This window comes from Schistocerca piceifrons, chromosome 1, assembly GCF_021461385.2.
Source record: "Schistocerca piceifrons isolate TAMUIC-IGC-003096 chromosome 1, iqSchPice1.1, whole genome shotgun sequence".
In the NCBI taxonomy this organism is placed as follows: domain Eukaryota; kingdom Metazoa; phylum Arthropoda; class Insecta; order Orthoptera; family Acrididae; genus Schistocerca; species Schistocerca piceifrons.
The window spans coordinates 627,533,181-627,545,812 of NC_060138.1; the positions used below are offsets into that span (position 1 = coordinate 627,533,181).

Below are 12,632 nucleotides of genomic sequence, written 5' to 3' on the forward strand. Positions count from 1 at the left end.
GTTAGTTAATGATCCAAAATATATTTTATGAAATACTAAAATGTACAGTAGTATTAATGACTCATAAAAACAATAGCAACTGAATAAGTTCTTATTATAAAACAATCTTCATCTTTAAAGTTTTTCAGTTTTTATTAGTGACAAAGACCCAAATTAAAAGTAACATGCCACAGCTCATTTATCAGTGGCTCACTACGGTACAACAAATTTCCAGAATTTTTAAGTGCTCATACAGGGGATGCTTTTGAAACAAAATTAAAATCTTTTCTTGTAAATAAATGTCTGTATTCACTGAAAGAAATCTAAACTATTCAAAGTAACTGCTTTAGACCATGAAAACAAGTTGTTGCTTGGTGGCAAAAACAACAAGCTATTATAGTATGCAGTGATTTGTAAGCGGTGAAAGAAGGTATAAAAGTAATTGTTGAAAGCTGAACAACAGAAATTGTAAGTCAGAAACAGACATGAATATTTGCAAATAAGCATAGAAACTATTACCTTACTATGTAATCCATAATTTGTCAGAACACTAATTTATATAAATTCAAATTTATTAATTTTTGTAGATAATATGATACATATCAAATTTTTGTACATACATGTGATATGTTTTAACCTTGTATATGTTTGTCAAAGTCATTATCTGATGACTTTGTACAAAAAGAAATGTAAACAAAGCAGTCTCTGCTAGCTTTCATATGTACTCCCATGTTAAGAAACCATATTCACCTTTTTTTATTAAGATGTGCTGGGGATAGGTTGGTTGGTTGGTTGGTTGGTTGGTTTGGGTATAAAGGGACCAAATTACAAAGTCATCAGTCCCATGATGGGATAACTAATAAATATTGTCATTTTTCTTTATTATCTGTGAAGTTACCACAGTTTCACATTGTGTGCATCATAAATTTTATAGTTGATCCTAAACTGTCAATGATTCTAATAGAGTTCTCCATAACATATCATGTCAATAACATGTACTACATGACAAAACTGAACTCAGCGTTGGAAATATTTCATTCCTCCGTCTTTGTGGTTGGTACACTACATAACAAAACTGAACTCAGAATTGAAAATATTTCATTCCTTCATCTTTGTACTTGGTACACCATCCACCTAAAAGTTACATGGCTTCTCAATTACTGCATCTCTTTGTGAAACAAGTAGACTGATAACAAGCTCCAAGCAAACCATAACACACACAGCAAAGCTAATAGCTACAAAAGCTTGTACAGAGTGAAAGTTTTAGTATGGGGAGAGAGTGGCATTAAATACAACAGTAAACATTAATGACTTTTGGAGCTAACAATAAAAGCAATATGAAATAAATTAGGAGGCTTAGTGGAACACTCAATCTTTCCATCAAATTCTCACTCTGACACATTCACTTAACATCACAATTGGGGAACAAATGGTGCCACTTATTCTAACACAATGTGTTGTAATAAAACTGTATGTAAAGGAAACTATTCAATCAATGAATTCTAGATGACACTGCTTTTTCAAAGATTGAAGTAAATTTCAGCTTTACAGTGTTTCATGAAGGAATAATGGTATGCAAAATGCAAATCTTGAATGACAGCCAAAGAAGAACTATGTGATACTGAACATTGTGGGAGTCCATTTCATGATTAAAATTGAGCACAGACTGATTACTGTTAAAATTCAACTGGATTTTGGTATTAGTTATACAAACACACACATCATACAAAAGTCATGGGATACCTCTTTATATTGTGTTGGACCTTTGCTTTCCCGGCATATGGAGCAGCTAGATGTGGCATGAACTCAACAATTCTTTGGAAGCCCTGTGCAAAAATATTGAGCCATGCTGCCTTCATAGACATCCATAGTTGTGAAAGTGTTGCCAGTGCAGGATTTTTGCACAAACTGACCTCTTGATTATGTCCCATAAATGTTCAGTGGGATTCATGTTGGGTGATCTGGGTGGGCAAATCATTCACTCGAATGGTCCAGAATGGTCGTCAAACCAACTGTGAACAATTGTCGCCTGGTGACATGGCGCATTATGGTCCATAAAAATTCCATCACTGTTTAGCAACATTAAGCCTGTGAATGGCTGTAAATGGTCTCTAAGAAGCCAGATATAACCATTTACAGTCAACAACTGGTTCAGTTGGACCAGAGGACCCAGTCCATTCCATGTCAACATAGCCCACATCGTAGTGGAGCCACCACCAGCTTGCACAGTGCCTTTTTGACAACATGGGTCCATGGCTTTGTGGAGTCTGTGACATGTTCAGACCCTACTACCAGCTCTTACCAACTGAAATCTCGATTCATCTGACAAGGGCTTAGTTTTACAGTCATCCAGGGTCCAACCAATGTGGTGGCAGGCCCATGAGTCTTGATGTAGGTGATGTCATCCTGTTAGCAAATGCACTCATTTTGATCATCTGCTGCCATAGACCATTAACATCTAATTTTGCCACAGTCCCGTAACAGATACTTTCATCATATGTCCTACATTGATTTCTGCTGTTACTGCATTCAGTGCTGCTTGTCTGTTAGTACTGGCCACTCTATGGATATGCCACTGCTCTTGTTCATTAAGAGAAAGCTGTCAGCCACTGTGTTGTCTGCGAGCAGAAGTAATGGCTGATATTTGATATTTTTGGCGCATCTTGTCACTTTGGATCTCAGAATATTGAATTTCCTAATGATTTCCAAAATGTAATGTCCCATGTATCTAGCCGCAACTAATATTCTGTGTTCAAAGTCTGTTAATTCTTGTCGTGTAGCCACAATCACATCAGAAACCTTTTCACATGAATCACCTGAATAAAAATGTCAGCTCTGCCAATTCACTGCCCTTCTGTACCTTGTATATTTGATGCTACCAGAATCTGTATATCTGCATATCACTGTCCCATGACATCTGTCACCTCAGCATGAGATCAGAAACAAGCTCGGGTTTGAAAGTAAAATTTGTCAAATGAGTTTCGAGGATGCTGAGCAGTGAATGATTAAAATGAGTTATTTGTTTCTATGTGAATAATGTTAGAATAAAACATACTAAATGAAGGAAGGTATTGCACAGTATTCAGAATGAAACTAGAGTATAATGAAGAAAACACAGAAATCTGTGATTTATATATAGAGGCAGACATCAATTGCAGCCATCCAGGACATGTGCTTCAAGCCTCTGAAGAAAAGAAAATCCACTAAATCTATGCAGAATGTTCTTAAGGATGAAGATCTATGAAAAGATCTAAAATAATTTTCTTTGACAAGATGAAGGAGAATATGAAAATCATACACATAAGGAACTGAAAATTAAGCATTGTAAAATTGGAAACTAAGGACAATCACGAAATGTGAAGGTGGTTAAAAAATAACAGGCTGTCATGGAAGCATCAAACAGTGGTGATTTCTTTTGGAAACCTTCAGTAAGGATAATGAAGGCTCTAGCAACCACCCATACAGTTTCTGAACTATATTTGATTGATATATCATGTGAAGAGACTTCAGGTTGCATTTGTTATCAGCTTTAAGGTATTTCTTGTTTCTTCCAAGACTTAATTTAGGATGAGATGTATATAACGGCTGCAGGTATACTTTTTGTAGATTATTTCCTGAAGCAGCATTTGTATTTTTCCTTGCACATCACAGTTGTTAAGCATGGCTATTCAGTGATGAACTCAGTAGCTTTCACAACTCTGTTGCTCAATAATGGATAAATGATACAATTTCCTCTTTGATTGACATCATACAATGAGCAGTCACTTTTTGAACTAATAACATCAGATTACTTGACAATGGCACTGTACTTTCAGTTTTCATTGAAGTTGTCTTGTACCACACATCTACTGCCTCTTTTTGATATTTAAGATAGTAATTTTCTTGTCTCATAGATTCTGGTTATGCTTCAGATATTCTACAAATGTAACAGCACTCACTTTTTCTCTGTAACAAGACTTGTTTTGTGTTTCAGGATGTTCAACTGACTGCTTCAAATGATGACCAGTATTTTGTTTATGAAGATGTTCTCTATCAGGTATTGTTTGCACATAAATTTATAGTATCTTTTTTATCTGTTTCTTCAGTTGTCAAGCTTGATTTTCCCCGTTGACTGTTGTAGCACAACTTTAAAGTAGTAGATGTCTTATGTTAACTACATTTGGAACAACTACCAGCCATAGCTGTATGTAGATTTTTGCTGGGGTGTGGAGCTGAGCAGGCATTTTGAAGCTTCAGCCCAACAAAATGATTGAGAAGCCAAACACATATATTTAATTTCTACTTTAATTTGTACTATGTTTTAATAGAGTCCCAATTTCTGCTTTACATATCCACTGAACAGACAAATTTTATGAATCCAAAATAAAATTTTCAAATACATTAAGTGTAATCACAATTGAAAATATGAACAACTATCAGCTGTATAATGGAATGACGACAATGAAAATTTGTGTCGGACTGGGACTCAAACCCAGATTTCCCGCTTATCACGAACAGTAACCTTTCCATTTTGTTATCAATGCATGATGCATGGCAAGACCCAACCCTCCATACATCATCAGCCATGCATCTACAACCTGCACTCATACATCCATTATGTTTATTCCCTTATAAGTGAAACATATTACTTGAAAGTCATTTGTGTGGTGTCGGCAGATATTGCAGTGTCTTTGTTATTCTCAATCATAACCCAAAGTTCCCTTCAGACATGCATGCTTATCCAAAGGAACAGGCACTGCAGTGATTGCAGCAGTTATGAAATACATTAAGTGTAATTTCAATTCTGAATATGGTAACCATCAGCTGTAGAATGGAATGATGATAATGAAAATTTGTGCTAGACCAGTACTTGAAGCAGGATTTCCCACTTATTGTGAGTGGCCGTCTTACCATTTGGCCATCTGTGTGTGACTCCCAACCAAACCCAAATTTCTGTACGTCATTAACCATGCATCTGCAACCCATACTCGTACGTCATGCATGTCCAAAGGAACTTTGGGTCATAGTTCAGAATGACACAGGAATTGCAATATCATATTTATCTGTCAACACTGGGTAAACAGCTTTCAGGTAATATGTTTCACCTGTATGGGAATATACAAGGATTGACTGAAAAGTAATGCCTCCACCTTCATAACTTTTCAGCGGTTGGCAGCATTGGTATGCGGCAGGTACTGGCTTGTTCCGTAGCCTCTTCTCTACAGCTCCAGTTGGCAGGAAGCCTTGGCATTGAACGGTTGTTTTGTTACAGTGTAAAGTATGTAACCCTGCACAGACAGTCAGGCAATGCGATTTAAGCAATGTGCAGTCACTGAATTCTTGACAGCAGAAGGTGTCACCCCAAAGAATATTCATCAGAGAATGAAAGCAGTTTATGGTGATTGTGTTGATTTGAGTACTGTGTGGTGTTGGGTGAATAAGTTTAAAGATGTTGAGGAAAGAACAACTGACCTGCATGACAAACAAAGAGTTGGACATCCTGTGAAAGCAACCACCGAGTTTCACAAGCAAAATGTTGTCAGATTGATTCAGGCTGATCGTTGTACCACTCAGAGAGAAATTGCAAGCACAATCAGCATTTCATAAGAATATGTGGGTCACATTATTGCTTTGATTGTCTATTGGAAGATCTGTGCACTATGGGTACCCCGGATGCTGACTCCTGAAATGACAGCACACAGACACGAAATTTGTCAGGAACTCCTCTTGCATTACAAGAATGAAGGTGACGCCTTTCTCCATTCAATTGTGACAGGAGACAAAACATGGGTATCCCATTATGACCCGGAGATGAAACATCAGGCTATGGAATATCGACACAAAGATTTGTCCCAGGAAAAGAAATTCAAGACGCAGCCCTCAGCTGGAAAAATCACTGTGATAGTGTTTTGGGACACAGATGGTGTTATCCATGTTGGTTTCCTTGATTCTGGAACAACAATAAATTCAGACTGTTACATCACAATTCTGTGACCTCTGAAACAATGGCTGACAAGGATCCAAAATGAAAAGGGAAATATTTTCCTGCAGCATGACAATGCCAAACCAGACACTTTGCACGCCACCACTGCAGAACTTCAGAGACTGAATCTCACCACTGTACAGCATCCTCCATATGGTCCAGATTTGGCACCGTCTGACTTCCATCAGTTCCTGATAGTGAAAGATGATCTTTGGCGACATCATTATGCTTCTGATGAACATGTTGAGAGAACTGTGAGACTGTGGTTGCAGAAACAGAGTGTCGACTTCTTCTGTGACAGCTTCAGAAAACTTGTTCATTGTTGGCAGTAATGTATCCTATTGGCTGGTGATTATGTGGAAAACTGAATATTGGTAATTAAAGATCACATTCTAAGGATTATTTCTGCATTTGATTTATTAAAATATTCCCATCCAAACTCAATTAACGAAGGTGGAAGCATTACTTTTCATTCAACCCTTACACATAATGGAAATCCTTGTCAAGTCCTGGTCCGGCACAAACTTTCGCTGTCATCATTTAATTATACAGCTGGTGGTTGCCCATATTTGCAATTTGGATTACACTTAATGTAGTTCATAACAATTGTAGTCACCGCAATGTCTGTTCTTTTAGATGTGTGTGCATATCCAAAGGAGTTTTGGGCCGTAATTCAGAATAACACAGGCACTGCAATATCGTAAAATTTCAAAATTCGAAGAGAGAAAGCAATAATATCCTCATTCATGCATTAAATCTTTATATATACCAACAATAATCAAAGCTAGAAATATACCTATAGGCATGGTATTTGTATTCTATGTAACAGTAAAACAAATGGAAATGAAATAAATTAGCTAATGTTTACTGTGTCTCAGAGAAACATAAATCATAGTTAGTCCTGATAGATCTCAAAGTGCATATAAAGGGAAAGAATTGCCTACCAGATTCCAATAAAACAGTGGTTAGAAAATCTGCCACTCTGATGGGTGCACAGGATTGCTACACAGGAAGTATACATATAAGGTTCACCACCTGTTTGTGAAAATACAATGGGAGGTTGATAAGTACTGTACTAGTCTTTCTAAGGAATTGTAATGCTGAGTAGATTCATAGCAACCAAAATGATTGGTATAGCACAGGTTATATACATGAGAAAAAAAAGCAACAACAACCTTATTAGACTTATGTTACTGTACATGATACCTGACTTTAAGAATTCTGTATAGTATGAAGCCCAATCAAAACCTATAAACGTTGTGTCATGGAATAATATACAATGTGGCCATGTTCCTGGAGCATCTCGCTTAAAATGCTTTCTATAAAGGGACTGTGCTGTACAAATTACTGATCAATCAGGTACCACCTATCTGATAAGTGACATATTCAGGCAAATGAGTGGGCCAGAGAAGCAGCAGTACCAGTCATTCTTTGAAGGAACCTTGCATGTTCCTTACCACAGGTGGTTGAATAATGACCTGCTGCAATATATCATGTAAAATTGCCCAAAAGAGGCACAGTATGTCATGCTCTAAAACAGCCTAGATGTAATGATTCTTGTTAAAATTACTCTCAATATGCAGGAGCCAGGATCGTATGTTGTATTAAATAGTGCCAGAAATTGGAATTTATCTGCTGTATCACTTAATAATGCAAGTGGTAAGATGTGGTCACCACAGAAATATCTAACAATTGTGACCATCTCCACAGATTTAGATGAAACAGTGCTCATTACAGTGTGAGATGTTCGTGGTTTCTGAACAATGAGAGCTGACACTGTGGTAAGCAGGTCACTGGTAAATTCTCGAAAAAATTGTTTTGAACCATCAGTACATCACACTCCACATACACTCCAGCATTGCTACAAAAAGCCAGCACTATTTACAAAGCTGTACATTCCATTATTACCATGCAGACAACATTGTAATCATTTCATGCTGTGCTCATATTTTATTCTGAAACAATCTCTCATCATTATCCACTTGTCCCACATACTGATTATTGTTTTGATGACTAAAATTTCGTGGTATGACTGTCTCATTTCCTGATGACTTCAGTTCTGCCCAGTTTACATTAACTCACATGTTGATATTGCTCCTTTAGATGTAATCATGATATACTGGCACTCTCTTTCATATCTGATAGCTCTTTACTGGTTGAGTGTAGGGTAATTATGAGCTTTTTGGTCACACAAGAGAAGGCTTGGATGGGTCCACATGCACATCATCTCCCAGCAATTACTCATAGCTCTGAAGCAGTTCTTCATATTTTTTGAGGTTGTATTCATTCTGGGCATTTGCAAGTTCAACAAAATTTAGGATATTTGACTTCTGTAATGTTTACCATATGACTAACCAGCAGTGGTTGCTTCTTCCTGTTAATGTATAACTTGACTCATTCCACAGCCATGAAGGCTCTCCTTCATTATGCAGTCAACGGCACACAGTGTGTGAATGAATGAATGCATGAATGATCATGCCATTCACAGAACCCCAACATCTATACCTTGATCAAAATAACAAAGTGACTGACAGTTGAGCTTATGAGGGAGTGATGTTGTTGGTTCTTGCTTGTCCTTGCATACAAAACAGTGTGGCAGAAGCAGCTGGTCATCTTCATTCTGGATTCATTCACATGCTGCCCATTGACCTGCATTGTTGGGTTTACTTAGCAGGGTGATAGTACTCTTATCACACTCCTCCTCCCTTTTGTGACTAATTTAGGATATTTAGTCATTAAAATAAATATGCCATACAGAGAAACAATGCAAACAATGAATCACGAGTATTACACTATCAGCCACAGGCATTGTGTGAAACTGTTCACCAGCTTAGCTGGGTGTTTGCCTACCATTCAGCAGGCCCCAGGTTTGACTCCTGGCTGGGTTAAAGATTTTCTCTGCTCGTGAACTGGGTGTTGTATTGTCCTCATGTTCATTTCACCATCATCTACACACAAGTCGCCCAGTGTGGAGTCACCTGAAATAAGACTTGCACCTTGGCAGCTGAACTTCCCTGGATGGATCTCTTGGCCATCAGTCCACATGATCATTTCATTTTGTTGTGTGAAAACTACAGTGAACAGAACCAAAGCCATGACTGTGCTCTTTCTTCTGCTTGGTTGTGGTTGTTGCTATGGAGTCTATCTTGTTAACAACTAGTTGACAATAATTTTGTTATTCTATTCCATCTATAACGGATTACTTGAACATTAAAATGTGAAACTATTATGTAAATTAATATACTAACACTTCATCAGATTAACATTATTTCTTATATAAACATCCGGAACATCAAGACTTTTGTTCACAATATACTGATAGCTTTATGATGATGCAGGTAAATTGTGGGTGGAATATGTACAGTGAAGTGACTAAAGGTACCCACACCACATACAGAGAAGTTGATGGGTGGTGGATAGTTACATAAACAAGAAATAGAACATTGTACTTTAGTGCTCAAAGTTACATCTTCAGAGCATCAAAAAAGCACATACTTTTGATGTTTGATATCCATTGCAGCAGTAATACACTAATGTCAGCATCATTTCTTATTTGGAAATCACAATTTGCCACCAGTAACAGGTGAAAACATAGACTCATGCATAAACTTGATAAACATAGAAATCATGTGAATAATTTATTTTCACATGTGCAGCTACATTAGAAGCATAACAAATGTATTCTATCAAAAGACTGTTTTTAAAATCTACTCTGTGTATTATATCCATGAATGCTGGAAGTACATCAGCAGCCAAAGAACAACAGTTACACAATGAGTGCAGAAGATAATGAATGTTATATATTGTGCATTGAAGAAAAAACACAAAGATGCCTTACAGTGATATCTAAAAATTCCAGGAATGTTTCCAGTGACTGAAAACCACCTAGTCAGTAATGAAATGCTTCCTTAATGTAGCTCAGTATGGAAATGCTTCCTTAACATAGCTAGACCTTTTTTAAAGCTGTATTTGCCATGAGGAAGCAAATGGCATTGAGATCGTATCTGTAGAACTCAGCAACATTATAGTTGCATCCTTTTACCAACTTGCAAATGATGAGCTATGCTTCACTCCACATGCATATTTTAATTGAAAGAGTAGCTCTGTTGTGATGGGTAATTTTAACTGCCACTGTACCTTATATTTGGGATGACAAAAATGGAGAGTCTCTGTTATCTTCAGCTAAAATCCAAATCCTATTCCCTATTCATGACCATGAGTTGTCACCTTCAGAGAATTTATAAACCATATTTACTCTTTGCAAGACACTTCTTAGATTTCTTAATATATATTTTTATTATTTTTTATTTGCAACATTTTTTTTGGCTACTGCTATCACCAGACCAAAACTGAGAGCTTATAAAACCAGGTTCTGTATTAATATCAATAAAACCTATGCCCTGTAATGATGTAAACCTAATGCAAGAGGGCTTGTTATCATAAGGGAGCTCCTTGGCAAAATTTGCTGTTGCGACACCTGCTTAAGATGCCTCAAGCTACCTCTCAATCAGGACCAGCTGGTTACTAAACCCAGGATCATTTTGAAACATGGCATACAAGACACTTGACCAGGGACGCACAACAAACCAACTTTGGTGCATACAAATACTGGGCATCTGGCCAGGCTCCTCATCATGTCGGCGGGTTGTCGATTTGGCATCTGCTGTAGTGTTGGCTTCTACTGTGATGGCACTAATGCTCCACTGTCATTCTAAGAGGAACAGAAACAGCAGTCAAGATGGCACCAAGTGTAAATTGCGAGTATGTTAGTTCCCAGGATAAATGCAATAGAAATAACAAAAAATGCGAATCATGTAACAAATTTGATATATATTGTGATCATGAGTGTATTGCATGTTTCATTATAAAAATGTTTCTGAAAGAAGAAGTAGTGCGGCACAAAACTGCGAAAATGAAAATGCACATGAAGCAAGCACGCGAGACTGCAATCATTGCATTGCTGTTAGAAGAGTTTCATACTTTAAAATATAAGTATGACAATCTCAAGAAACAAAACAGTGGAGATGTAACAATGTTATGAAAAGGAAAATTGCTACTCACCATATAGTGGAGATGTTGAGTTGCAGATAGGCACAACAGAAAGACTCTCACAATCAAAGCTTTCAGCCATTGAGGCCTTCATCAAGAATACACACACGTGCACACACACACGAACACACACACACACACACACACACACACACACACACACACACACACACACACACACACACACACACAGGCACGCAAACACAGCTCACATACACGACTGCAGTCTCATGCAACTGAAGCTCCACTGCGATCAGCAGCACCAGTGCTTGATGGGAGTGGCAACTGGGTGGGGGTAAGGAGGAAGCTGGGGCAGGGAGGGGAAAGAATAATATGGTGGGGATGGCGGACAGTGAAGTGCTGCAGATTAGATGGTGGGCAGCGGAGAGGTGAGAGGGGGGCAGTAGCAGAAGAGGAGAGAAATAAAAAGACTGGGTGTGATGGTGGAGTGACAGCTGTGTAATGCTGGAATGGGAACATGGAGGGGCTGGATGAGTGAGAGCACTGATTAACGTAAGTTAAGGCCAGAAGGGTTACAGGAATGTAGGATGTATTGCAGGAAAAGTTGCGCAATTGAGAAAAGCTGGTGTTGGTGGGACGGAACCATATGGCACAGACTGTGGGGTAGCAATTGAAATGAAGGATATCATGTGTGGCACCATGTTCAACAACAGGGTGGTCCACTTGTTTCTTGGTGACAGTGTGTCGGTGGCCATTCATGCGGACAGACAGCATAGAACGCAGCACAGTGGTTGCAGCTTAGCATGTAGATCACGACTGGTTTCACAGGTAGCCCTTCCTTTGATGGGATAGATGATGTTAGTGACAGTAGTGGAGTAGGTAATGGTGGGAGGATGTGTGGTACAGGTCTTGCATCTAGGCCTATTACAGAGGTATGAGCCATGAGGTAAGGGATTGGGAACAGGAGTTGTGTAAGGATGTAGCAGTGTATTGCGTGGGTTCAGTGGATGGCGGAATACCACTGTGGGAGGGGTGGGAAGGATAGTGGGCATGACAAGAGGTTATCAAAACCCTGGCAGAGAATGTAATTCAGTTTCTCCAGTCCTGGGTGGTGCTGAGTTACGAGGGGAATGCTTCTCTGTGGCCAGATGTTGGGACTTTGGGAGGTGGTGGGAGACTGGAAAGTTAAGGCACAGGAGATTTGTTTTTGTACAAGGGTGAGATGTCAATTACTGTCAGTGAAGGCTACACTGAGGTGAAAAAGTTCATCACTAAAACGCAAACAAAAAATTCATCTGGCTTTCATAACATTTCCTCTAAGGTACTTAAACATTCTCATAATGCCAATTGTATAGTACTTTGCCATGCATTTAATGAAGCCCTTCAACTAGGTATCATGCTAGACAGAATAAAGTATGCAGATGTGAAACCACTATTCAAGAAAGGGGATAAAATTGATGCTTCTAACTACCACCCGATTTCATTTTTGACACGTTTCTCCAAAATTCTTGAGAAGATTATACATAAGAGAATTGTGGAGCATCTGAACATCCACAGGGCTCTTAGCCATTGTCAGTTCAGGTTCCAAGCAGGCCTGTCAACTGATGATGCTATAGTTTCATTTATCAATAATGTTTTAGAAACACTGAACAATAGATTAGCTTCAGTTATTTCAAAAACT

General features: G+C 38.2%; 1 protein-coding gene across 1 annotated transcript in view; it reads left to right on the plus strand.

Moving 5' to 3' along the window:
- LOC124710862 (TBC1 domain family member 19) overlaps nucleotides 1-12,632 on the plus strand; it is a 173,422-nt gene that overhangs the window by 97,608 nt on the left and 63,182 nt on the right. The window contains exon 9 of the mRNA XM_047240959.1: nucleotides 3,953-4,015. Coding sequence (XP_047096915.1) covers nucleotides 3,953-4,015 — 63 coding nt within the window. The remainder of the gene's footprint in view (nucleotides 1-3,952; nucleotides 4,016-12,632) is intronic.